We start from the raw sequence: 27,806 nt of genomic DNA on the forward strand, positions 1-27,806 counted from the left end.
GGGGTTTAAATGTCAAAAAGATTTGTACTGATAATATAAAGGGTTTAATTACATAGACCTCCCTTGAGCTTCTGTGTAACAACTTCCTTTCCTAGCTTTGAGTGTTACATAAATCTCTCTTATATAGGTTTAGAGTAGATTGACCAATATATTTCTTTTCAGGAAGTACAAATAAATGGGCATGTTGGTCAATTCATGTAAAAATAAGTTTGATTTCTCAAATTATAAACAAGGAGGTTCTATAATACTCAAATGGAAAGGTGAGACTTGAGAGTAAAAAATAGGTTGGGTTTCACAAACCATAAAACAAGGGAGGGTCTATAATATTCAGAACAACAGGAAAGGTGAGATTTAAATAGGAAAACTTCTTGGGGGGTTCTCGATAGTTTATCGGTTGAAATAATTTAGGCACATAAATTAGAGGTGGGTTTATCCCTCTTAGAATGAGCTCCCTCTGTCTTTTTATACAATGTTGCCGGAGTGAACACAAAATAAGATCCTAATTCAACTTTACACACACACACGTGTGTGTGTGTATATGACAAAGAAGCTTCAGGTTTGTTCAATAATTCGGCTTATATATTTAGCTCAAGAAAAACTCAAGTTTTTTAAAATTCATAATCTAATAAGCAGCATATGGTCCAAAGAAGCATACAAGAAATCTTTTGGATGACACTGAGATAAGCTTACCTGGGTTGAACTTTTCTTGGACGCTTCATGATGGCTAATCTCTACTGAATCATGTGAGGGTCCCAATTCATTATGTCCATGATTACTTGCATAGGAATTGTGTTGCTTGTAATCTCCTTTGATTGCCAGTGAAAACCATTTGGCACATACATCCATGCTTTCAGGACTATGGGCACCATCCAAGTAGAACACAAGGTCCCCTAAGCTTTCACTCTCTATGAGTTGGTCAGGTACAATTTGAGCACGGCCTTGTAAGGCAGCTGTTGCTAGCCCTTTAACAAATTGCTCAGGTAGATGTGTCTTTTTCGATGGGGGGAAGCAAAAGAATGAAGTTAAAAGGAGGGAAAAGAGGAATACACACTAAAAACTATGCATGAGATATCATTTACCATCTCTTTTAGGTAATTAATTTCAACGTGGCCAGTTCTCTGTAGCCAAGTAGAGCATAATGCAATGGCAAGACCAGCATTAATGTATTGGTGCTCACCCTCTAGCCCAAGATGTAAACCACTCAGCACGCTGGCATCAAGTGGAGCAGCTACCTCAAGATGTACCTGCACAACAATACATGTTCACATCAACAAGAAACTTCTTAACATAATTATGTTCCTGTTATGAAGGAAAGTTCATCATAGATCAAAGATGAAAATTTCAACCCTTAAATGAAGGAAAAGTTGATAAGAGATATCTGATATGAGAATTCTCCCTTAAATAAATCCCAGTATGAACTTCTATTTCAGTACCATTCTGTCCAACTGGAGAGACAATTTTATTCATCCAGTTAACGAATTTGGATGAAGTCCCCCTTGGCTGTCAGCAAGTAAACTAGTTACTGCTTCTTTTTGTTCCTCTCGCCTTTGAGCTAAGATATTGTAACCTTAAATGCTGATCTAATGGAAAACCACTTGTCAATCTACTTGAACAAATATATATAGATCTAATGCTCATCACAAAACTTTTTGCAATTAATTACAAAAAAGCCAATACTTATTTCTTTTTCAGTTAACAAAACACTTACGTTCTGTATGATGCAAACATTACCTTTATACCTACAGCTACTTAATTGGTTATAACTATGCTTTCATATTGCACTTCCTGAACCCAAACTTAAGCTCGAGACACATAAAAAGTTTACATTGATCTGAATTGAAATTCCTGCGTGAATCTACTCCCATAGAAACCATGTCTGACAACCTGAATAGATTGGTTCTTTGTATAAAATTAGAATTAAGCAAGAGATTCTGTATGAGAAAAATCATTACAATATTTGGAAAACTAAAATGAGGAAATGAAAACACTGCACATCAACATCAACACTCCAGAGTCATGAAACTGGGTGCTGAAACAGAGCACTCTGATAAACCATCGGTCTGTCTTCCCCAGCAACTGCCATCAGTAACTTTTCCACCAATAAACATATGCTCAAATCCAAACTACGAACAAACAATCATCCAATTCACGCTTAAACAGGCAAAAAGACGTACTTATCCAAATGGTCACCATTTTCATCAATAGATTATACAGAAAACAACTACAGATACACACCAAAACCATATCACGTTAAATATTTTGAATAATGTCTGCAAGTCGCTCAAAACAAAAGGTTCAGTGATAAAATCAGAAGTGCAAGGTCACAGTTGAGAATAGGGTATAACAGTTAGGACCAAAAGGAAACTAACACTTATACCATATAAGAGAAATTTTGACTTACATCTAACTCAGAAGCCTTCTCTTCAAGCACAAGCATTGCTTCGTCAGGCTGGGGAACAGTAAATGCCGGCACTCCTCGCTATTTCAAGCATAAACACAGATGAGGAAGAGAACAAATGAACAAGATATGAAATGAAAAGCCTAATACAGGATGATATTGTATAATCATGGGGCACAATTTCGTAAGACATGATATTTTATTCAACCTTGAAGATTCCTGCCTTCTCTCCAGCAATTTGTCCAAGAGTATTTCCTGATGATAGTAGTTCATGCATGAGGATAAAAGCAAACAAAACAAGATCAAGATACTCCACCAAGTTAATATCATAAAATAGACACAATAGATCTCTGGATCAAATTCAAATATAAATGAAGGTATGATTGATCAAACATCTAAATAGTAAGGCTTGCAGAAAAAGCTTTAGTGTTATTTTGCATCATTTTTTGAGGTAGATGCCATCTACAGATTTCCGAGCACATTCTATTCAATATTAACATATTCTACCAAATATTATTGAAGAAGAAACACTAACCAAGAATTTCCATGTGGTCATACCCTAGTGAAGCTATGCCACAAACAACTGGATTCTCGACCTGAAAAGAATTAACACACATCATCATAGTGGATGTCCAAAAATAACTGAGAAATTGAAGTATTGAATAGATCACTGTAGCAAACATTGTCCATTATGTCGATTAAATACCACATTTGTTGCATCATATTTGCCTCCTAGTCCAACCTCCAAAATAGCAACATCAACCTGCTCACAGAAAATGCCCAAAAGAATCACTACTTGTGATAACTACAATTGAAATTCAATTTTAGATTAATGAATGTATATTCAGTTGCCAATTTTTCCATTGGAAAGTCACCAGGACCCACCTGCTCTGCTGCAAATATTTTGAAGGCTAACAGCGCAAGGAAGCGAAAGTAAGTGGGCATAGGGACCTCGTCAGTGGCTCTTTCCTGCACAAGAAATACCGAAAATCACCCTATATAAACATTCCAAGTCAAAACAAACATTAGAAGCAGAAAATACACACTTCTTCTCCCACGCTGAGGAGATCTGAGACCAGAGTTACATGCTATGCAAGACCTGTTAAAATAAAATCAGAACTAATCCATGTTGTTGCCTTTTTATGAAGAAATTATGTTGTTTACTTGAAATGCTACAAATGGTGGATTATAATACTTTCAATAATCAGCTTTGCAGTGACCACATGCATACACATTAGCTATTTTGAAATTGGTCAAAAAGAAAAGAAAAATCAACTTGTGGCTTACCCAAAACCAATTGGAGGAGATAAATGGACTCAGAGGAGTGGTACAGAAATGTGAGTGACAGTACGGTTAGTTAGACAAGTTCTGAGTTGTTCTTATACAACAACAAAACTTGTGTTTTTTCCCAAACAAGTTAGGATCTCGCCTATATGAATCCTCACTTCTCCATTTAAGCTCAACTCATGTCATCATTATACCAAATAAAAATTAAAGTGAAAATAAGTTAAATATATATAATAAAAGCAATAATTATAGTTAAAGTTCCCTAGAAAGAATAAATCATATTCCCCTCTAGGAGATATTACCTATTAGAATCTTTTACTTCCATTGTGCTCTATTTCAAGCGAAGTTTGCATCGACCCAAGAAATTATAGGTCTTTCGAGACAATTTTCTTCCATGTGATTTAGGTCTACCTCATCCTATTTTACCAACTTCACTTAGCATACTTCCACACCTATAGATCGGTGCATATGTAGGTCGATGCAGGAATGACCGAACCATCTCAAGCGACCTTCTCTCATTTTCTCCTCAATGCACTTCAGGGGAATATGAACATTTTTGGTGCATATGTAGGTCGACGCAGGAATGAACGAACCATCTCAAGCAACCTTCTCTCATTTTCTCCTCAATGCACTTCAGGGGAATATGAACATTTTTAATTTTAATCTTGTATGACTGCATATTCATCTTAGGATTCTCTTGAATATGGTCAAATTACTCATGGATCGTATTTAAGTCTACTTTGTGTTATGATGTTTTATCCAAAATATTAATTCCTCCAGAGAACTACCACATGTAACTATCATTGCGCCTAATACTTAAAATAGGATGGAATTATCAAATAAGTTAACAATCCAAAAAATATATTAATTTTCACTTGCCTTGAATCTATCGAAGCACCACCAAAAATATGCCAAAAACTTCTCTTCACAAATGTCCATTCTGAAAGACACCAAGTTTAGTAATAGAGTTATCAACTGAGATTTGATATAACCTTATAAACTGAAATTTGATATCAGGTGGAAAGAAGTAAAGTAGATGTTATTTCAAGAGTCTGTTAACCATTTATATCGTATATGAACATCCGATCACACCAAAAGAGATTGATAAAACGAGAAATAAAGTACTCCTACAGGGCCAACAAAATTTCACAGCGAGTGAAATGATGTTAAGTTCCTTTATTTAAAAAAAGAGTTGAAAGAAATTTTCAGCTTTAACTAATCTAGAGCATGATGATCCAAACATCTGAGATGAAACTCACTCACCCATCCAATCGGAATCTTTCTCTAACATCAATGAGGTGAGGAGACGTAAAAAGACCGGTATGAAAGCCACAGTTGCGCAATATAGACTCTGTGAATGCACAAGTTGAACCCTTCATGAAACCCATAACAAAAAAAATCAGGGATATAAACCATTAGTTAACAAAGTCGAAAATAGTGTAATTCTCTTGAATATTAGAAGAAAAAATTTTGCAAACATGCATCAACTAAAGGATCCAAGCAAGACCAGCTGCGGGAACATATGTAGACAAAATGTGTTAACAGAAATTAAGCAGAACATTACTGTTAATAGAAAACTAGAAATTGAAACACAATAAACAGAATATTCATTCTGCATTCATCTTTTGTCCATGAGCATCCTTATATTTCCAAAAATAATCAGCATATTTGTAGATATTTTTATTTTACAATCACAGAGCAGTATCAGTGAATCTGATTCTGATTAATATCAAGAGTACTTTTAGCTAGAGATTGTTATAGAGCTTAACCTTGACCTGCAGCAAGTGATTCGAAGATTGCAACAGGCAAAATAGGTAAGTGTAAAATAGTTGATACATATAGTTTAGGATTTCAAAGGCATTTGATAATGTGTATTAAACAACAAGAAATTAGAAATCCTTTTCCAATGAAAATAACTAACAAAAAGAAACAGACAGCCTTTAAAGAAAGAAAGAAAGAAATATGATATACTTGTAAAATGAACTGATGATGCACCAGGAAAACAACTAGAGAAGTGCTTTGAAAATAAAGACATGGAGCATAAGCCATATTCTTCCAAAGTTATTGGAGATACAAAAACATTTATGAAATGAGATATCAACAAGGTCTAGTAGGACGCCTTTTTGCCATATTAAACAAACCCAATTACTCAAATTCTAAAAAGTCAATCAAGATGTGAGTCGTAACATATTCAAAATTGATCCTATGTATAGCATACTAGATCGCATTCAACCCATTACCTTTCCTTTGGTACCTGCCACATGGATAATCTTCATCTTCTTAATTGGTTCTTCTAGTTCCAATATCTGTGACACATTCCATTAGAAACATAACTCAACTTCACATCAACAATTCACCAGCATATAACACTGGAAAAGGAAAAACAACCTTGATATAATCAAAGAGCAACTCATATTTATCCCCTTTATTGCTCTTATCAGCACGACTCCGTTTCGTAATCAATGAGGATAACGCCTCCATTGCCTCTTCATATGGAGAAAGAGTTGGCTTTATCTCATCCTTACCTTCACCAGCTTCACCTATTACTCAACCCAATCAAAACAAATTCATTCACATACAAACACAATTAACCATTACCAAAAAAATACAATGAATCAACTATCCATCCAATTAAACCTGTATCTAATCTCAATAGATTCATCTTTTCCTCTTCCTATCAACTAATCAACCTATCAACACAAGCAGATCCAGCATGTTGTCTGCTCAAACCCGATACCTATATTAATCAATTCTAACTATCTACAACATTATCACAGTACATCAACTTAAAGCCATATTAACAACTCATAAACTTCAAATCCTGAATCCGAGCTAGAAAATTGTGGGAACAGTAATATGATAGGAGCTAAAATTAGGGCATGTACCTTGTGACATTTTCGTTCGATTGATACAGAATAGCGAAACCTGAACAGATTAAAAAGCGAAACAAAAATCAGCAACAAAGGAACGAATTATACTACTATTTTAACACGAAAAAAAAAAACAAAGATGGAGATTGATATAAACGCAGCAGCAGCTGAAGAGGATTTACCAGAAATCTGAGATGGAGATTTGAAGCGTAGAGCAGAGAAGTAGAACTCACAAGTAGCGGTTGTTGAAAGGAGTGAGATGATAAACTGGGTTGGCAATTGGCTTTTGGAGTATAGTGGAGAAAAAAAATAGTATAATTATAGTTGCCTCCCCGAATTTTCATGCACTGTCTTATTTCGTGTCATAGTTGGCGGATTCACGTATACCCGATAACTTTTAAGAAATATATATATACTAGTTGATAAAATAAAACCATAATATATTTAATTGTGCACTCTTATAACCAAAAAGTTACTTAGCTGCATTGGTTGAAGTTGTTATTTTGGAGTGCAATTGTGCGTGTTTGATTCGTGTAATCTTACCCTTGACCCACTCCTATCATTACCTTTGAGTCATTCTTAGTGGTGGACCCTATATTCAAATCCTAATATAATCCTAGATAGTGCTTTATTAACCTTACCCTTGAGTTAAAAATTGGTAAGTTCTTCTTTTCAAGAGTTACTTAAATCGGATCCTGGAGAAAGAATATCTATTGATAAATATAGTCCTAGAAAACGCTTTGTTAATCTTACCCTTGAGTCATTTTTAGTGGTGCCTCCTATCCTCAAATACTAATATAATCCTAGCTAGCGCTTTGTTAACCTTACCCTTGAGTCATTTTAGTGGTGCCCCTTATCTTCAAATTCTGGATTTGGCTCTAATATATGATATCGTACGTGTATTATGTCATATGGAACCCAAAATTGGACTGGTATGTCCAATAAAATCAAGTTAAATGACATAGTTATGCATTATGTCATATAGATTATATCATTTTTCATCATTACATAAAGTAAAACACCTATTTGAAATATAAAACTTATAAGAGAAAAGTATCGTATATGAATGTAGAGTTATAAGAAGAGGAAAAAAATGAATATGACCCGAAATTCGAAGGTTCGAATTGTTTCAAAAGCATAGAAAAGATACAAAGGCACAATTTTCAATTTTACGGGCAGATTGTTTTGATATCATAATGTGTATCCATTTCTTAGGTATATGATGCTTGAAACTATGTCTGACAAAACTTAACTTCGAAAATAGTGTATGATTTTATAAGTATTTAAAGTTCAAATGATTAAAATTCAATCAAGCTTATTTGAATTTTATGCACGTATGATTGAAGTAAAGAATAATTAAAATCAGATAATTTCAATCAAACTCCAGTTATAGATACATGAATTTTAGCTATATGACAACTTTCGACGCAATAGCTAAAGTGTTCCTTTTCAATAGGCTCTATACTCAATCTTTAACGACAATAGCTTAATTGTCGTTAAATATGTATTTTTAACGGTAATCATTCGTGACAATTACATTTTAGCACTTTTTATAAATACTGATAAAGCCTATAGTGACATTAAATGTGATGATAATTAACTAATGTTGGTAAAAGATTTAGCAATTTTTGCTAGGCATAATACATAAATGTGCCCTTTAACTTGGTCTCATTTTACGTTTATATCCTTCTATTTTGGATATGCACAAATAGACACTTAAACTTGTATAAAGTAAAACAAGTAAACACACAATTCTACATGACACAATACACGTAGAACACCATGTAAGACAAAAAATGGAAGTATATGTGTATCTTCTATCCTCTTTATACTCCATTACGTGGGATTGTACTTCCTTAAATCCCTATATGTGAGATTATACTGAATATTATTATATACTATATTGCACCGAGTGAATTTGAGGTCTATGCAATTTTTTAATTTTTTTTTTATAGATGTTAAAAGTATATTTAATGACGGTAACTTTTTTTTTATAACAAATAAAAATGATTTTAAAGATAATTTTGAATAATTGACTCTTATTTGTTTTAATAAAATTGGATTAGCATACCAACCAAAGTATGTACACAAATTCGGTTCTCAAAATTATTTATAACTGAAATATCCGAAATACTTTAAAGTATTTTGATTTTTTGATTTTTATATCTGAATATTAGGTGTGTGAGTCTTGTACATATAAATAAATAAATTATCGACAAATATCTTTAGTGATGAGTGTTGATGTTTTAATAAGTTTGTAAGATCAACAAATTGTCTGGGTGGTGTAGTCGGTTATCACGCTAGTCTCACACACTAGAGGTCCCCGGTTCGAACCCGGGCTCAGACATACTTTTTTTTTCTTCCAATTTTAGTCGATGGCTCGCACCGTTTTGATTTTGAATTTAAATGTTATTATCATTTGATTTGTCCTCCTTCTTTTTTTAGATTATCATGTATTACTTTAATTATGATGTTTCATGTGAAAAGTTAAAAACACAAAAATTAAAGACATTTTGATATTTTTTTTTCATTTACAAACCTCAAAGGGAAAATGGTAAATTCTTGTGGAAAAATGATCATTTGTTTCTGAACTTAAGAAATTTCACACTTCCACTCATTAATATTTAGTCATTGACACATACATTTTTTCAAAACAAATAATAAATCAATTGTCTTTCTCGATTCCCACATTAATACATAAGTTATTCAAATATATAACTTATGTATATTATGTATTGAATAAGTTATTTGCTTTACATTTGTCATCAAGGATTTTAATTTTCATCTGCCATAATAACGAAAATCATTATTTGCGTTACATTCTGATTCAATATATCAAAGTAACAATCACGCATTGCATGGTCCTTATGCCGATTATACTTGTAACTATATACAACTATTAACCTATTTTTATCGTCTACACTAGTTTTGATGCACGAACATTGCACATGAAAGTCAATCCATGTAGTGCACTATTTTTTAAAATAATGTCAATATTAGCAGACAAAGTTTAAGTAACAAATACAAACAGAACAATAAAGTATAAATTTATATGAATAATGGATATATGATTTGTAATTTGTATGTAACCAAAATTATACTGATCCCCTATTTCTTTTATCATGATAGTGTTTTATACTTCATTCATTGATTGAGCCCGTAGTCATGTCAAGATTATGTGACCATTTTGTTCGTAATACCAATCACTATATTTTTGTTAGTTGCGCTTTGGATCATCTAAGTCAAATTCGTGCTTCCTGATTGGGTACAACACTGCATCAGACGATTTATTGTTATGAGGGCGCGGAACATTATCCTTAGAATGATTGGGACATTTGATCTACTACAATACATAATATCCATTGAAAGGAATTTCAATCACGCAGATGTTATATTTATTTGACACGTTTTGAGTCAAAAGTAGATGTCAGTAATATACTGTGTAGTCATATCTACCATCACAAATGTATAGTATAGTGAAAGGTCAGAGATTGACTTGTCCCGATTGTCGTTGGGATTATAGTGATATTGTGTAATAGTTTATAACAACAAAATATGCATACAAGGGATTCAAATCAACAATCAACATATATTGATTTGACATTTCTGTGCAACACACGTGCATTCATGTGCATCAAAATTAGTATATATATACACATATTGTTGTGGTATCATTAATGTTTCTTGTTCAATAAAAAATATTCGAGTATATATATATATGTGCGCGTGCACGCACGCGCGTGTATTTTATAATATCATTGATTAATTAGTACCGTGTGACAAGTAATCTTAATGATATCGCAACAATATATATACATAAACACGCACTGTTACTTATTAATATCATATTGATTATTTTGATATACTTTCACAAGATTTGCAATTAAAAATTATGCCCTTTACTTTGTTCATTATTATTAAAGGAATATAGTTTCTAAAAATGCGAAAATGGTATGAGTATCAGGAACACTTTATAAGAAATAATTCCTACTCGCCATGAGTTTAACTAACGCTATTTGGCTCTTTTTTTTCCTTCTCATTGATTCCCTCGACAATCAAGTTGCATTTCATTATAACAAGTGGCTGAGAGTTAGCAAGCAACATTGGCCTCTTGGCAGGAGGTTCGTTGTCCCCCTCATTTCTGTTGGGCTTTGTGGAGGCTTGTGAGCCGGCCCGACCCATTACTGAAACCCTAGGTTAACTATTTGGTTTTCCTATAAATATGATCCTTGTATTTGTAATTCTAAAGCAGCACAAGTGAAATAAAAATCCTCCTGTTACAGTCGTGGAGTAGGGAAACCGAACCACGTTAAATTCTTGTGTGTCCCGTTTGTGTTCCGTTTCTCTTTTCTCTAGATTATTTGTGTGTGTTGTGTGTTTAATTCCCAACAATTGGTATCAGAGCGAGGTTTCAACAACACTGTAACACAAATTGTGAGAAATTGTCACCTAGGGTTCTTGTGTGAAGAACTGTGTGCAGGAAGGAGTGTGCCGCCGCCGTTCGCAAGCTACAGCCGTGCAAGACGCCGTTAAGGGAATTGCCGAAGGTGTGTGCGATTTTTTTTGTGGTGCAATATTTCTGACGAAATTACCAAGATCTGAAATTAGTTGTACCGAGTATCTCATTTAGTCCTTTGAGATGACAGAAGATGGGAAGTTCCGAATTGAGAAGTTCGATGGTACAGATTTCAGTTGGTGGAAGATGCAGATTGAAGATTTGCTGGTTCAGAAAGATTTGGACGTAGTGTTGGGTGACAAGCAAGGAAAATTGTCTGATGCAGAGTGGGCAGTTTTGGATCGGAAAGCTATGTCAGTTATCCGACTCTCGTTGACCAAGAATGTTGCGTTCAACATTCTTAAGGAGAAGACAGCGAAAGGCATCTTGGAAGCCTTGTCTAACATGTACGAGAAGCCATCTGCAGCAAACAAAATTTTTCTGATTAGAGAGTTGGTGAACACAAAGATGAAGGAAGGCAGTTCAGTTACCGAGCACATCAACTCATTGAATTCGATCTTAGCCAGACTTTTGTCAGTTGGCATTAAGTTCGATGATGAAGTTCAAGCTTTACTACTGTTATCATCATTGCCTGACAGTTGGTCCGGAACGGTTACAGCAGTTGCCAGTTCAGTGGGACCTAATGGATTCACCTTTGAGAAGATTCGTGATCTCGTTCTTGGCGAGGATGTCAGAAGAAGGAGTTCTGGAGAATCATCAGGTGATATGCTAAACGTCGTCAGAGGCAGAGGAAATAACAGAGGTAGTGGGAGCAGGAACCGAAGAAGGAGTCAGTCAAAGGCTCGGGATGGCTCAGGTGTAACATGTTGGAACTGCAAGGAGGTGGGGCATTTCAGGAATCAATGCCAGAAAGACAAACAAGTCAACATTGCAGAAGACAGCGTCAACGAGGATTTGTTTATCTGTTGCGCGGAGAGCAATGTGGATTCCTGGGTCATGGATTCTGGTGCTTCTTTTCACGCTACCCACAGCAGTGAAGCATTGCAGAATCTGGTTATTGGAGACTTTGGAAAGGTAAGGCTTGCAGACGATAGAGCTCTTGATGTTACGGGCATGGGTGACATGGTGCTGAAGACGCCAGTCGGTTTCTGGACCTTGAAGGATGTCAGAGTTGTTCCAAGCTTGACGAAAAGTTTGATTTCTGTTAGGCAGTTGGATGAACAGGGACATCATGTGAAGTTCGGAAATGGGCAGTGGAAGGTCGTGAGGGGCAATCTTGTCATGGCTCGTGGAACAAAAAGAGGATCGTTGTATATTGTCGGATTACCGTCTGAGGGAGTGACCGTCCCAGTTCAGAAGAAAAACAAAGTCCGGTTCACAGAATCTCGTGGGCAGAAGAAGGTTGTCTTTGCAAGAAAGAAACCCAGAGCCACAGGTCAGATTCAGGATGAACGAGCAAGGAAAGGTTCAGGAAGACCAGTCAGAGGCGTTTGTGGCAGTGGGAGCACCGGCCGTGCTTCAGCCAAGGCTCCTAGAAGACAGTGGGTCAAGAGAACCAGTATTCCAGCTGTTGATACGTCTCCAGAAAATATCTTGCTGAGTATGGAGAGTGTTTGTTCTCAGGGAGTTCTAGGATCCGGCAGTTCGTGTCTCAAGTGGGAGCCGGTAGGGACCGAGGACGAGTCAAGGGCAGTTTCAGCCGTGACTGATGTGTTGAAGCTTCGGGGAGCTTCAACGGGCCTTTCAGTTGACTGATGAGAAGGCCGCTGTAGCAGGAGAGAGTTGAAAAAGATTACTAGACATACAAGTGTTCTAAGTGGATGGCAGTTGAAATTCTTCAAGCCTCCAAGTGGGAGATTGTTGGGCTTTGTGGAGGCTTGTGAGCCGGCCCGACCCATTACTGAAACCCTAGGTTAACTATTTGGTTTTCCTATAAATATGATCCTTGTATTTGTAATTCTAAAGCAGCACAAGTGAAATAAAAATCCTCCTGTTACAGTCGTGGAGTAGGGAAACCGAACCACGTTAAATTCTTGTGTGTCCCGTTTGTGTTCCGTTTCTCTTTTCTCTAGATTATTTGTGTGTGTTGTGTGTTTAATTCCCAACAATTTCCGTCCAGGCCGCAGTATGACACCTAAACTCGAAGTTACAATCAGATCCAATTGGATTTGGTCCTATCCGACCCAATCCCGCAACTTAGAACAGTCGGCCTGTTTGAACGGTAGAACGGAGAGATATGAAGTCATTCTCATTCTCTATCAGGGCACATGCGAGAACATTTAGTATCAGATAAGCAAAATTTTCAGTTAAGACATTTATTATAATTATTTAGTTGAGCATCAAAGTGTCACGACTCGAAATATATCCTAAACATAACATGATGTACAAGACCCCAAAAAGTTTTATGCAAGTCACTTAGTATACATCAGACAAGATAATAAAAAATCAAGAGATTTTAAAAGACAGTTTCAACATATAAAAGTTTAATAGAGAAAAGCAAAAGTTGAAACGTCGTCTCAAAATCATCTAGTACATAAGAAATGATTGGGTCTAACACGTACATCAAGTTCCAAAACTGAAAGTAAAGACATAATGAAGTAAAGGTTTGGTCATCGGAACATGAGGACTCACCAATCTTCAATTTTCTACTAATAGATCCTTAGTCACAAAGATGCGGGATAGGAGCGTCAGACCCTACATTAATGACATAATGTGTAAGAGTATGTGTTAGTACAAAAATGTACCAAGTATGATAGCAATGCATATAAGTATGAAATTATGCTAAAAAGGACATTTTCATGATATGCAAAGACCAAGTTGAAACATAAGATAAGAAGTAAGAAAATTATCATCGTAAGCATGATCAATGCAAGTAAAATCATCTTTGAACACATATGAGATACTTGAAAGATAACCTTGGTTCATTATTGTAGGAAGTAACCTTAATCGACATAGAGATCATGCAAGTTATAACATGGACCCCCGATGTCTCCAACACTGGAAATGGTTGTCTTACTTGCCAAGGTAGAACTACGAATCTGAGCTAAAGTGGATCCACTAGCTAATGCCTATCTAGACAATCATCCTATGGCGGCACATAGGTATGAGATAAGAAGATTGTTACTAGAAACCTGGCCTCAACTCAGGAGAACTTCCATCTTAATATCCTCTGGGTGCTAAGCATAACTTCCACGAAGTAGTTATTAATATTAATATGTCTTATCTGAAAAGACATGGATGGTCGACACTTGTCTTATCATAGTATAATTCCTTAGACAATGCGTGAGAACATCTTTTATCGTCCATGATCTTTTCTTGATAGCTTTCAAGGCCCATAGTCGATCACTTCATGCTAGAATTGCCCCAATAATAATGGAAATAGTTTTGAAATCGTGGCCTCTAATCATTGAGGGCATATATGGATGCCATATTAATCAAAACCTAATTTAAGAAAATAGCCTGAAAAATATTAAGGGCAAATCTATATGTCATTCATGTCATGTAACCAAGGTTCATAGAACATATAAACACTATCATCTATAAGCTTACTTGAGTCATAAACATACTTTCATGTGTAAGATTGAGTAATATAATACACATCATGATTTTGAATACGATAATTTCACATAAAGATAGTTAAGGGCACATACTTGATACGGAAGACATCATCACAAAGGAAAGCAAAATTAGCCGTAAATTGATTTCTACCTCTTTACCCTACCTTTATTTTACCATAGCTGTCAGCGATGGAATCCATGTAGAGAATATATGGTAACCCTAATGGGTGGAGAGAGGACCAATTTATAGAGGTTAAGACTTAATCTGGTACGCCTATCAAGTAACCAATGTACAAATAAGATCTATCTTAAAAATTCTTTTCAATAATTCATAAGCTTCATCATCCTATCTACACCCAATTCTTTTAAAATGATTAGGAAAATACCCTACAACCCCTGACAAAGTTGTCGAATTAGGTCACTGGAAGCTCAAAATGGGTCGTCATCAGCACCATGGTCCGTCAAACGGGTAGTGATATAATCTTGCCTGACAGGACTTTACTATTTTGGGCATAACTTCTTACTCATATTTTGAAATTAGGAAAATTCGATGACGTTGAAAAGAGGACTCAGAGATCTTTAATTTGATATAGGTCATGAGCCACATAATTAATTTTTTTTGTTAAAAGATATGTTCATTTGAAGTTGACAATGCACTCTAAGTCCAATAAAAATCCTTCACGGAAGACTTCACGGTCCGTTTAGAGCTTCACGAGCCGTTATGACACTCGTGACCCTTGACCAATGGCTAGGGGGAACCCTTTCTAATTGACCCACTTGATAACCACTTTGACGGTCAGTCAACCTCACCATGGATCGTCTAGGCGCCCATCAAAGTGAAGCCTGCCTATGACAGGTTCTAGAAACCTACCACGAGCCCTTTAATGGATAGTGATCCCCTTCACGGTCCGTCTGGGGCTCCGTGGAGGGTTCCATGGTCCATTTTTTAGGCTTGTGAGTTTTCCACTTGATCCATTTCTAGCCTTTCTCGAATTCGAGGTCTTACACAATGTAAAAGAAATATGTTTGTAAGTTTCTTGTATTAATGCAACATTTGTTTAGTTCCCCTATTTTCTTCTGTTCAATTCGTAATCGGTCATAAAATATCGACATCCATTTGGGCCTAGGAGATATCAAGTAATGGGCCGTAATGTGCTCCAAGCCCATTCTCTATTCTCAATGGCGCGCTGGGTAAATGTTCGTTAAACACGCGTGACTCCGTCGCTGTTCAGACGTACCGGTCACTTTCCTCCTCCATTTTCGTTAATCAAAAAGCTTCTTCATTAAGTAATCCAAAACAACTTTCAAAGAGGAAATTTCACCGTTAATCTTATCAACAATCGGTGCTGCTTGATCTCCTTCGTATTTGTCTTCATTATACAATCCGATGGACGATTCTTACACCAATTTCCCGACGAGTCACCTTGTTGGCTCAGTACCGGTAAGCACTTTACACTTCGCATTAGTTTTTTCCGGTAGATTTTATTTTTGTTTGTGGATTTTTCCAAATCGTTGAGATTCTCACTACATTGGTGATTTTTTAGTTAGCTTATTAGTTTCCTTTAGGTTTACAGACCGGTTAGGGTTAAGACAAATTAGTACGGATATTGGAATTGATTGGTTTTGGATAGAGTTGAATTGGTATTTGATTGTGTTTGCAAATGTATAATTTGTTGAGATTTCACTATATTGGGATTTTAGTTACTTTTTGAGGTAGATTAGCTTCCTTTAGGTGTATGGAGTGGTTAGGGTTCCTTAAAAGACAAATTATTATCGACATTGGAATTAATTGGATTTGTTTAAAGTGGAATTACTATTTGATTGTGTGGGGAAATGCATAATTTGTTGAGATTTTTCACTACATTCGGATTTTAATTATTCTTTGAGGTAAATTAGTTTCCTTTAGGTTTAGAGTGGTTTATTTTCCTTGAAAGACAAATTATTACCTATATTGGGATTAATTGGATTCAAATATAGTGGAACTGGTAATGATGACGATTCAATGTTGTGGAAACCCAGTTTGGAGTGAGGCATAGTTGATTTGATCAATTGTTATCCCTAATGGAGTGATTGTGAGTGGAAATGTATGATTTATTGAGATTTTCACTATATTGAGACTTTAGTTATTCATTGTGTTAAATTTGTTTCCTTTTATAGAACGATTAATGTTCCTTAAAAGACAAATTATTATCGATGTTGGGATTTCATGGATTAAACTAGAGCGGAATTGGTATTGAGGATTCAATGTAGTAGAAAGTATCTAGTTTGGAGAAAGGCATAGTTGATTGATTGATTCTTGTGGTTAATTTGTTTCCTTTTGTGTTAGAGAGATTTTTCCATTCGAAGAGTGAAAATTTGCTATATCCACATTGTTGATCTCCAACTAGTTCGTGATTGAGGCTTTGTTTATTGATTGGTTATTATGATTATTTGTTTCTTTGGAAAAGTATGTATAACTCTGAACTAAGGCGGGAACAACAACAACAACATACCCAATATAGTCCCACTCAGTGGGGTCTGGGGAGGGTAGAGTGTAAGTAGATCTTACCTCTAACTCAGAGGTGAGGGAGAGAGGTTGATTCCGATAGACCATCGAGACTAAGGGGGAAAAACAAAAAAACATTTCAAAAACAGATTATTGGTTAAGTACTGACATTTCTAACTACATTCGCAATTTTGTGATTGATTATGATAAGATTTGTTTCTTTCTATTGTGTGACACTACTAATAATTGGAAAATATATGAACTAAGATGGGTATCTTTTAACATCTTTGAGGTAGCTGTACTTGAACTGTTGAATATGGTAGTTGATTTCGAATATAGTGTTTTTTGAATCCTCAAAACTTATGATGCATCGTAAGGAGACTGATGGAACAATATAGGGGTAGGAAGAGACATTTATACATAGTGTCCATCGACCTCGAAAAGACGTACAATAAAGTTTCTAGGGGGCTTCTTTGGAGATGTCTGGAGTCTAAAGGTGTACATGTATCTTATATTAGTCTTATTAAGGACATGTATGATGAAGCAAAGACTCGGGGTAAGCGTAGTGGCCAGCGAGAGGTGACTCAAAACATTTCCCGATCATGAGAGTTGCATCAAGGATCAACCCTTAGTCCCTTTCTATTTGCCTTGATAGATGAACTGACATTTCATATTCAAGAGGAGGTGTCATGGTATATGTTATTCACAGATGACATAGTATTGATCGATGAGACACGTAGACCGTAGTAGAGTTAACTATAAGCTGGAGGCTTGGAGATAGGTCTTAAAATCAAAAAGTTTCAAGTTAAGTAGGGCTAAATTAGAGTACCCGGGTGCATGTCCAGTGATGCAATGCATGAATGGAAGTGGACGTAAAGATTGATACACAAGTCAGCCGTTAGAGAGGAAGTTGCAAGTATCTTGACTCTATTATCCAAGAAAACATAGTGATTGACAGGGATGTCACTCACCGTACTAGAGTAAGGTAGGTGATATGGAGGCTCTTGTCTAGGATACTGTGTGATTAGAATATGTTACCAATACTTAAAGGTACGTTCTATAGAGTAGGGGGCGACCTACACTATCGTATGGAGCAGAGTGTTGGCCAGAACGCACACCTTCAGAAAATGAAGGTAGTAGAAATAAAGATGCGTGATGGATGTGTCGCATACTAGGAGAGATAAGATTAGGAACAAAGTTATACATGACAAGGTGAGAGTGGCCTTTGAGACGAACAAAATGAGGGGAGGGAAGTGAAGTTGAGATGGTTCGGGCATGTGAAGAGGAAGTGCGCGGATACACCAGTAAGGAGTTGTGAGAGATCGTCTATAAGAGGCTTTAGAAGAGATAGAGATGGGCCGAAGAAGAATTGGGGAGAGGTGATTAGACAAGACATAACACAATTTCAGCAAACTGGGGATGCGACTCTATATATGAAATATGGAGGTCGAGGATTAGGGTAAAAGGGTACTAAGTAAGTGAGTGTTGTCATACTTTTATGTGGGAGAGACACAGAGGTTAATATCCTTCTCTCATTTTCTCCTTATCCAGTAGTATTAGATAGTATTCGTGTAGTATCTTATTAGTCAAATTTCACTACTATCTGTTGCATCATTTGCTCTGTGTATCTTGCTATTTTGCTGCCATTATCTTCCTTTCAATCTTGCTTTGATTACAGTTCTTTTGATTCCGAGGGTATTGGAAACAACCTCCCTACCCCACAAAGGTAGGGTATGGTCTACATATATCCTACCTTCCCTAGACCCCACTTATGGGATTATACTGGGTCTGGTGTTGTTCACAGTTATGATGCAAAGTTGCTCAAAATTGTAAAGGCATTATAAAAGAGTTTTTTGAAATGAAGACTAACTTTTTTGTTGAAATGATAAAGAAAGGATTTTGGATTAATAACTATTTCTTGATAAAACTACAATAGAATGCAGTTTTATTTGACAACTTATTTTATAGGATCTGACTTCATTGAAATATTATGTTTTAGTGCTTCAACAATGCTCAGGAATTAGTTCTTTCGGGGAATCTAAAGTTTTAAACCAAAAATCATATCTAGTGTCAGTTTGATTGTTTGTAAAGTAATATCAATCGTACCTGATAACTGACTCTAGTATTTGCTTGGGACGCTTGTACAGGCAGTTGTCACTGAAGAAAAGAACAGCTATAAACCACAAGGTACCCTCCTGTAATAGGAATTTGTTATAACTCTTGATAGCTCTCTTGAATAACAAACTTATGCTTATCTATTAATGCTGTTTGCAGCCCCTGCAGCAAATTCTCCCATACTTCCTCCAAATAATGGTCCAAATGCAGGAAGAGGGTATCAAACTCTTGGAGGTGGTATGTCTTTCTAGATACTAGTATTTCCTTCTTCCTGATATATGACATAATTTTTTTCACTGAATATTGAGGAAGTTGGTAGACTTGCATGTCATTTTGATGGTGGATGATAATTGCAATGAACTTTTCTATTGGACTAGTTTGAAAAATGCAAAGAGAATTATTCAATAAGAAAACATCATTTATGAGTTTGAAGTTCAATTTGTTTTAATGAATTTGATTTTGAGACTTGCAGAGGACTTATAGAGTTAGTATGACTTGAATATTTTTAGCAAATATATATTATTTGTTGAAAATGTATATAGAACTTTTTTCCAGTAAAGGCTGGGCTTGGGATGTATATCTATATGTATATTAGTATCTCACTAAAGAAGGAGGGTATGGCCTAACCTTCATAGAATTACTTCAATGCAACACATTGTATATGAGTTTGAAGTTTCATTTCTATTAATGGATTGATTCTGAGACTTATGGATCGTTTTAGGTTATTACATGAAATTGTGCCAAACATCATTAGTTATGAAAAGAGAGAATGGTACATAAGATGGGACTAATGGGTTCTGATTGAAGTTTTATAGCAGACCAGGAAATAACTGCCACTGGTGGCTCTAGGTGATTGCTACAGTATCGGTTTTATCTTCTATTTCTTGGACAACGACATAAGTCCATTATTTGTTTAGGTCTTGCAATTTGTATATGTATTTCCAAATGTGCAGATAACTTTCTACAAAAGCTATTTTTTCCTCCATATTTTAGTGAATGTAAATATTGATTTGAAATAAGAAAACTCAAGCAGATCTCTGGCTGGGTATTACAAAATAGCAGTGGTGGCTTCTTTCTTAAACAACTAAGTGAACTGAAAGACTCTGGGTGTGTGTAAAAGCATGGTATCTTGCTCCTTAATTTGGTTGATAAACTTATTGCATTAAACAACAAATTATTACTACCTTGACTAACATGTATCCAAAAGAAAACAAACCCTTAATAACCATTCGTCACATAAGACTATTGCTTTATTGTTTATGGTTCCACAGTAGCTAATTTGGAAACAATATCACTTAACGGTGTATATAATGCTCCAATTGAAATTTTTTCTTGCTGAAAAAGTCTCCCCTCATTTTAGTAGAGCACAAACTGCATATTTGTAAATTCTGAGTGGTGTTTTTACTGTTGAAAGATTGAGGAGAAAAGAAAGATTCATACTTCTGAGACATGACATGACCATATAGTGATATCGATGGGATCTATTTAGGTAATATTTTGTAGACCACAGAGAGGAATCCATTGTTAACATCACACTGTTTAAGGAAAGGGAAGGCTGCAGTTTAGTTTTCGTGAATTTGGAGTCTGAAATACAGAGTCTGTTTGTGCAGTTAGCTTCTGCATATCTGCATGAACTATTAACATTGAATTTTTCCTTTCTTACTTGCTTCCTTTTCTTTTTATGTTATTGTCCCTTGGGCTTACTTTCTGCCATATGGTACCAACCTTGACTTGTTAAACCTACCTTCTTGTAATGACTGGTAGGCATCTATGATGCTTTAAGGTGTGCATATGCTTGTTATGTAATCCAAATTCATAAAGCACATCAGAAGTAGTAGGCGTGCAGCTTCCATTAGTTCAAGTAACACCTACCTATTTTATGCAGAAGGAGATGGGCAGCAATCAACAAACAGGTGGAATGGAGTATTTAGCGTGTCATCTTATACAGAATATTTTAACGTGGATACAGACCTTGTCTTGAACAGATTGATGAGTTCATTGAACCCTACTACTGGAGATTTCTTCAGCAAGATTGATGCTAACCCTGACCTGTAAGTCCTACGTATATAACTATAGAAACATGGTGAGAAAGCAACTAAGTTTTGTCAGTTGCTAATATATAGATTAATTTAACTAGATTTGAGGAAATATAAGCTAATTTGAACAACAGAACAGAAGTTTCCATATTCCATAAATACATACACTTATGCATCTATATGAATTTTGTTCTTAACTCTAATTTAGTGCTCGTTCTTCGTTCTCTTTTATCTGTTATGTTGGCCAGTTAAGGTTCTTGAAGCTTATTATCCTTTATAAGAAATTGAAAAAGAGATGCAAACAAAAACTTCTGTTTCGGTATTGAAACTCAAACTTGCTAAGAACCGTTGTGGTGAAAAGAACTAAAGTCTTTCTAATAGGATGCTCAACACATACTTATTAGAAAACGGGATGCTGATCACATGTATATTTCATGAAGTGAAGTTTCTATGGAGAGCCTTGTCCGTATTCTTGCTGTTAGATTGTGTATAATATTTCCTCATTCTAGGATAATGATTAATTCTGCATGTTGGTGTCCTATGTTGTATCTTGCAGTTCTGATGTACAAATTTTTAATTCTTCTATGAGGGAATTTGGTATATTAGCTTTTGTCTTTTGAGACATAAAACTACGTTATAATCTATAAAGCCAAAATAATCTTTGCTTCAGTTCTGGAGCCTCTAAAGCTGCTGATGAAGCATTCTCTTAGATATGTTGTACAGTAGCAATTCAATAGCGAGTCTTTTTTCTCTTGTTCTGTTTAATATCTTGCATCGCCTTGTAATGTGGGATTAGTGTGCTGTCCTTGACTTATTTGAGTTTTTAAATATCTCCACCTAACATTGTTCTTCTTGCTCCTGTTCTTGCATATTCAGTTACGGGCTTGTCTGGATATCTACTACTTTAGTGTTTGTCCTTTCTTCCATCGGGAACTGTGCCACATACCTGATGCAGAGCGATAGCAATAGTTCTTGGAACTTTGATGTCAATTATGTGAATGTGGCAGCCTGTTCAGTATATGGTTATGCATTGCTAGTGCCGTTAGGGTTTTACTTCTTGATTCGGTATATGGGTACAAGTGCTAGCCTGATACGCTTCTGGTGCTTGTGGGGATATTCACTCTTTGTTTTAGTTCTGAGCTCCGTAAGTATATAATTTTTCTCTGGATAACTCAGACCCTTCTTAATCTTATTGCTGACATAACAATAAGGGAGAATTACATGTTTTCTTTCTTTAATTTTTGGCAACATGTATTCACTAAGATCCTATTATGTCTTCTCCACTTTTCAGTTTCTGTTGATCATCCCTGTCGAGTTCCTTAGGTGGACCATCACAATTGCTGCTGCCACAACATCAGCTAGTTTCGTCGCGTTGAACCTCAGAACCTATGTACAGTCAGATGATCTCATGATTATACTGGTTGCTTCTTTTGCTCTGCAAGCAGCTTTGACAATCTTCATCAAGATGTGGTTCTTCTCTTAAAAGTTTCGCGTTTTCTATGCTTGTTGTATGCTCAACTCGCGGTTTCAAAAGTGTGGTTCGAGTTTTGTTTTCTTCCCTTTTCTGGTGTGTTTGGTGTACACCATTTAATCAGTGGTTTGCATAGTTGTGTGAAGCAAAGAGTGGACAGTACAAACAGAGAAAACTTGTAGAGAAGTCATGTTGCATTATGTATTTTTGGTCTATAGGTATATCATTACGTTTTTTCATGAATGAAGCTTATAGTAAAAAAATTGACTTTTTCCCCACATGCTTTCAATTGGAGGTTTTTTTGTTTTGTTTTTGTTCTTTATGGGTCTTTTTCCTACTGTTTTTGCATTAAAAAAATCTAAATATTAGTGTGAATATTGTTAAATATTTAGATTTTAGAGTCAATTTATTCTCATATTATAATTGTTAATATTTTTAGATTCTTACCCCATAGTCATTTAGAACTTGTATACTAATCGACATCAATATAAATAACCTCTAAAGTTATTTCAAATTTTCTAGACATTTTTATATCAGTTCAAAATTGTTTAATGAGATAAATAATTCAGCATAATTTCATGTCAAGTTATATTACTAATAGACCTTATATAGTTAAAATATTTTTAAAAAAATTCGAAGGAATTTCATACCGAATTATATAACTAATGGTGATATGATCATTTATGATTAAATCTAGTTCGTTGAAAAATTATATTGGATACTAAAATATAAATGAGAACAAATATTCTTAGTGTTAAAATAAAGTAGTATCAGTCGGAGTAGTCATACTCAAGTTGTTATTGAAGACCTTAAGAACATATCCCTTTCAAACTCCATTTTTTTTTTCCTTTTGTAGATTCGAACTGTTCATGTAATCAATTTGATCGGATCTAGGGTTTTAGTTTTGTAAAGGAGTTTGTATGTGATTTTGTGGTAAATGAACAAGCATTCGATATAGTTATAGAGATAAAGAGAGAGAAAGAGGATGAAGGAGTTGTTTGGAGGTCCAGGTAAAGTGAGTGGGTTGGTATTGCGAATGGGTCAGTGTTTATTTGCTGCTGCTTCTATGGTTGTAATGGCTTCTTCTCATGGTTTCGCCACTTGTACTGCTTTTTGGTAGTATCTCCTTATCTCTCTCTATTACTATTTATAGCTTTGTTAGTTTCCTTTTAACAAAATGAACTGATTTGTGATGGGTCTGTTGGAGGCGTGGAGTTAGGTGGGACTAAGGAGGTTTATCTGTGTATATTTAATTGTTTCAAATAGCGAAAATCCTAGCTTCGACACTATCCTCTTCAGGCTGCAGTTTTTGGGAATACACTGGGTATGTTGTTGTTGATGATGATAAAAGGAAGTGGAATAGATTGAAGTGGGTGTGGTAATGCACACTTAAAACAGATACATATATGGGGCTATGTTAATTGATTTTTTATTTTTTTTGGTTGTTGGAAGTTTTAGTGTTTAATTTGTGAAAGTGATGTTTACAGTTCCAGTTATTGTACTGCATTAACCTTTCATTGGATGGGTGAAGGGGGCTCTTGTTAGTTATTTTCATCAGACATAGCAAAGCGTCATTCAATCAATCTGAGCTAAAGATTACATTACTCTGGTAAACATTGGTGCTAATGCCAAATTAGTTTGTAGATTTAGGGTGTAGTTGGTATGAAGGAAATGTTTTCCTAGGAAAAAGAAATTCTTGATAAGTGACAATCTTACTTATTTTCTTGTGTTTGTTAAGTAAATAGAAAATATTGTACCAAGAGCTTGGTGGGTTAGTGGGAGATGAAGGGTTGGGGTGAGTTCAGGGTGTTGTAATGTAAGGTGGGGGAGGAGGAGAGGGGGTGGGGGTGGAGATAATAAGCAAATGCCACTTGTGGAACTTATTATCTCTGATTCCACCAGGGAAATCATTTTCCTAATTTTTGATGAACTTGTTTTGCTAGAGAAAATATTTTTCAAGACATTTGATCAATCAAAAATGGGGAAGTCGATAGACATTTCTGGAAAATGTTTTCCTCCTTATCAAACACACCGTTATTGGAAAAATTATAATCCTTAGGCTATTATAGCATGAGAAAACATGCCTTATCTATCCGCAGTTGCTGAACTTTCCTCTGTATTCGTTCAACATATTCGTATCCTCCTTTCAGTTTTCTATCCGTAAAAATAAAGTTCTGTCTCTTTGAATGCTGAAGGTTTCAGTCTTTGGCTTCAAGTCACAATTTGCTCTCCAGATATTGGAAGACACATTTGTTTTCGAAATTGGACACTGACTGCATGAAAACCTGATTACATGGATTAAATGCATTTATATTCCTTAACGATAGTAGCCTTCAGTAATCAGTATAGCAGGATTTTCCATCTATCGGACCAAATTAATAATTAGCTACAATTCGATAGTAGGTTAACTTGCCTCACCTTTAAGAATCTGTAATAATCTCATTCTACTTTAAAGACTGATGATTTGTTGTTATTGGACACTTAGGAAATCCATTATAGGCTAAGATTTCTGAATAGTTGCTTCTGAAAGTATTAGTCTGTTGTCAATTAGTATTTTTCCAATATGTTAAGCAACTTTCCTATTGTTTCTTTCTTTTTACTATCTTTTTGTTCTGTTCTCAGATCAATTTTCTTTTCAAATCATGACTTTCTAGCTGAACGCTCTTTCTTAGCAGTAAAATTGCTTTGCCTTTGACAATTTGCTAAGTGAAATGCATTCAGTTTCATGTAGTAACTTCTTTCTCTTATGTTGTTCAATAAGATTATAGTTTTGCTCATGCTCCAACTACATGATTTTCTTGGTTCAGCTATTTAATTGCGTCAATGGGGCTGCAAGTAATATGGAGCTTCTCACTTGCCTGCTTGGATATTCATGCCTTAAGATTGAAAAGAGATCTGAGGAATTACGTCTTTTTGAGCTTGCTTGTAATCGGTGATTGGGTAATCTTCTCCTTTCTATTTTCTATTTTATGCATAGATGCTTATCAGTGGGTAATCTTTTAACATTCACACCAATCAGATGAGAAGTGTTGTATATATATTCCTTTTCTAGTTTATCAGTATAAGAATTTACTTCGAAATACATCAACATTCCCGCTCAATGGAAAAGAAAAAATTATGTGTGCGCACTGTGGTGATACATGCAGCTGTTATAACCTTAAGATGACTTTATGTGTCTGAGTCTAGAAAACTTTCCAAGTATGGGAACATGATAGATCCGAAATTCAAAGACGGAATCATCTTTTTCCAATTATAGCAACTCCTAAGACAAGCAAGTAAAGCAGGATCAGGATGACATGAAATATACCATCATTAGGGACGCCAGAGTAAATTTTTGGATACTAAGTTTTAGCACTTGAACTGATACAAGTAGTAGAAACTAGCAAACCAGTCTATATAAGTTATATATGAAATGTGATAATGTGTTGTCTCTCTTCAATATGTTTATTTATATCTTTAGTATGTAGTACTACTATTCCCTTTTGCTTTAACAAGTCATGTCGCACTTAAATAAATAAAAAAGCACCTCATATCGCTCATGAAGATCCAAGGTTGTATCCATTCCAACAAGCTTGCTGGAGTCAAAAAAGCCAACTTCATTGATTTCTTATGAGTTATGAGATAGAGAGCAAACTTATGGTTATGTGAATTCCACTTACCATCACACATCGTTTCTATGTTTCCCTGTCCTGACTGTGTGTAAATTTCTAATACCATCCGGTTTACCCATAGCACTGGAATAAGATACACTATGAACATGTTTTCTGGCTATTGTAGCTTGACTAATGCATGACAAGGAATGTTGTGCATATCCTTTTATGAATCATGTGTCTTTTGGATTCAAAGAAATTATTAAGTTATCCTTATTAAAATGCTTTGAATTGAGGGTCTATCAGAAACAACTTCTCTAGTCTCTACCTCACAAAGGTAGGGTGTAAGGTCTCGTACACCTCCACTCTCTGCAGATCCCACGTGTGTATACTGGTATGGTGTTGTTGTCACTAATCTATGCCTTTAAAAGGTCTCATATCATCAGGGGAAGAAGTTATGGTTTCTGGTAACTGCACTAATAATAGACCTTTTGAGAGTGACTAGTAAAATGATGTTGCTCACTCTAGTCTTTGCATATGATATTTTCTGCTGGAACAATTGCTGTTTTTACAATATTCAATCCTAGCAGTTCAGCATTTTTAGTTGTTTGAAGTCTGATACAGTAAAACTTGCAAGATATTGGAATGCTTTCCCGATTCGTGAATCTTTGAGATCCTACTGGAGATTATGTAATATTACATAAAATGAACATGGAGATGCATCATATCTAATCCAACTGCTCTATTACTGTGATAAAGGATAGTGAATTCTGGCTAAACCAATATAATGCTACTTCACTTAATTATCATCCTATATTCTCCTGTACTCTATGCATCAGCGCGAGCTAATGTAATGCTGATCGTTGACTTCCTTAAAGTGAAGTAAAATCCTTTTGATTAGCCAAATTCCAAGAGGGAGAAGGTCTTATGGCAATCTTAGGCATACTAATAATCGGTTATCTAAAAAGAAAACACTCCTCTTATGTTAAATAAGACTACTACAGCTTATCTTTTGCATGTAATTTCTGGACATATTTTGCATTCATTTTGTAAATATTATCATGATGCAGGTGACAGCCATTTTATCACTTGCTGCTGCATGCTCATCCGCCGGCGTGGTAGTTTTGATTATTAAAGATACAAATATGTGCATATCCACCCCTAAGCTGTCCTGCCATATGTTTCAAATTTCAGTAGCTTTGGCTTTCCTCTCATGGTTCTTCCTTGCCATTTCTTCCTGTGTCATGTTTTGGCTAGCGGCCTCTTGATTAAAGGTCCCTTCTCTGTACGCTACCACGTATTCATATGGTTTTGTGAATATTACTGATTTTGAGAACTTGTGTACAGGAAGTAGTAACTATGTTTTCCCTGTAATGGCTTGTTTTGAGGTTCATCATATTTGGAAATGAGCATCTTCTAATTGAAACCATTTTCTTTTTTTTTGGTTGTGTAATACAAAGTGTATGCCATGGATTCATGAAGTAAGATGTCACTCAAGTTGAAAACACACAATTTGTGTTTCATTGCTTTTGACATCATAA

The 27,806-nt window shown here is 35.4% G+C and overlaps 3 protein-coding genes and 1 non-coding gene across 7 annotated transcripts in view; 3 read left to right on the forward strand and 1 right to left on the reverse strand.

Annotated features, from left to right (window-relative positions):
- Positions 1 to 6,910, reverse strand: part of LOC107020523 (folylpolyglutamate synthase) — an 11,027-nt gene extending 4,117 nt beyond the window's left edge. Inside the window, exons 1-13 of one of the 3 annotated variants that reach the window (XM_027917146.1) lie at positions 6,738 to 6,910; positions 6,571 to 6,610; positions 6,074 to 6,216; positions 5,926 to 5,991; positions 4,949 to 5,058; positions 4,565 to 4,625; positions 3,284 to 3,367; positions 3,105 to 3,161; positions 2,934 to 2,994; positions 2,607 to 2,653; positions 2,402 to 2,479; positions 1,080 to 1,244; positions 691 to 990 (exon numbers count right to left, since the gene is read on the reverse strand). In XM_027917146.1, the coding sequence (XP_027772947.1) occupies positions 691 to 990; positions 1,080 to 1,244; positions 2,402 to 2,479; positions 2,607 to 2,653; positions 2,934 to 2,994; positions 3,105 to 3,161; positions 3,284 to 3,367; positions 4,565 to 4,625; positions 4,949 to 5,058; positions 5,926 to 5,991; positions 6,074 to 6,216; positions 6,571 to 6,610; positions 6,738 to 6,899 (1,374 nt within the window). In that variant the 5' untranslated portion in view covers positions 6,900 to 6,910. Of the gene's footprint in view, positions 1 to 690; positions 991 to 1,079; positions 1,245 to 2,401; positions 2,480 to 2,606; positions 2,654 to 2,933; positions 2,995 to 3,104; positions 3,162 to 3,283; positions 3,368 to 3,444; positions 3,549 to 4,564; positions 4,626 to 4,948; positions 5,059 to 5,925; positions 5,992 to 6,073; positions 6,226 to 6,570; positions 6,611 to 6,737 lie in introns of those variants that run through there. The other 2 variants (XM_015220926.2, XM_027917147.1) reach the window with 2 other exon arrangements.
- A 1,918-nt stretch (positions 6,911 to 8,828) lies between these two features.
- Positions 8,829 to 8,902, forward strand: TRNAV-CAC. Its single transcript has one exon. It is a non-coding gene; the product is annotated as a tRNA-Val (tRNA).
- Positions 8,903 to 15,758: 6,856 nt separating this feature from the next.
- LOC107018738 (protein YIPF1 homolog) lies at positions 15,759 to 22,953 on the forward strand. 2 transcript variants are annotated; one of them, XM_015219297.2, is made up of 6 exons: positions 15,759 to 16,009; positions 19,201 to 19,240; positions 19,328 to 19,402; positions 21,054 to 21,219; positions 22,081 to 22,348; positions 22,496 to 22,953. In XM_015219297.2, the coding sequence occupies exons 1-6, from the start codon at positions 15,956 to 15,958 to the stop codon at positions 22,685 to 22,687; spliced, it is 795 nt and encodes a 264-aa protein (XP_015074783.1). In that variant the 5' UTR covers positions 15,759 to 15,955; the 3' UTR covers positions 22,688 to 22,953. The 2 variants fall into 2 exon arrangements, with proteins under 2 accessions (XP_015074783.1, XP_015074782.1); XM_015219296.2 differs by having other exon boundaries at positions 15,760 to 16,009; positions 19,328 to 19,405.
- A 475-nt stretch (positions 22,954 to 23,428) lies between these two features.
- On the forward strand, positions 23,429 to 27,803 carry LOC107018730 (CASP-like protein 5B1). The gene is made up of 3 exons (XM_015219290.2): positions 23,429 to 23,791; positions 25,483 to 25,615; positions 27,336 to 27,803. Exons 1-3 carry the CDS (start codon positions 23,661 to 23,663, stop codon positions 27,531 to 27,533), a joined length of 462 nt encoding a protein of 153 aa, XP_015074776.1. The 5' UTR covers positions 23,429 to 23,660; the 3' UTR covers positions 27,534 to 27,803.
- The last annotated feature ends 3 nt before the right edge of the window (positions 27,804 to 27,806 follow it).

This window comes from Solanum pennellii, chromosome 5 (genome assembly GCF_001406875.1).
Source record: "Solanum pennellii chromosome 5, SPENNV200".
NCBI classification, from domain to species: Eukaryota; Viridiplantae; Streptophyta; class Magnoliopsida; order Solanales; family Solanaceae; genus Solanum; species Solanum pennellii.

Excerpts from the sequence above, each read along its gene's own strand:
- LOC107018738 (XM_015219296.2), top strand. The coding sequence starts at position 15,956 with ATGGACGATTCTTACACCAATTTCCCGACGAGTCACCTTGTTGGCTCA. Across the intron at positions 16,010-19,200 it reads ACCTTGTTGGCTCAGTACCG|GCAGTTGTCACTGAAGAAAA; the intron begins GTAAGCACTTTA and ends ACGCTTGTACAG. Across the intron at positions 22,349-22,495 it reads TTGTTTTAGTTCTGAGCTCC|TTTCTGTTGATCATCCCTGT; the intron begins GTAAGTATATAA and ends TCCACTTTTCAG.
- LOC107018730 (XM_015219290.2), top strand. The coding sequence starts at position 23,661 with ATGAAGGAGTTGTTTGGAGGTCCAGGTAAAGTGAGTGGGTTGGTATTG. Across the intron at positions 23,792-25,482 it reads GCCACTTGTACTGCTTTTTG|CTATTTAATTGCGTCAATGG; the intron begins GTAGTATCTCCT and ends TTCTTGGTTCAG. Across the intron at positions 25,616-27,335 it reads TGCTTGTAATCGGTGATTGG|GTGACAGCCATTTTATCACT; the intron begins GTAATCTTCTCC and ends ATCATGATGCAG.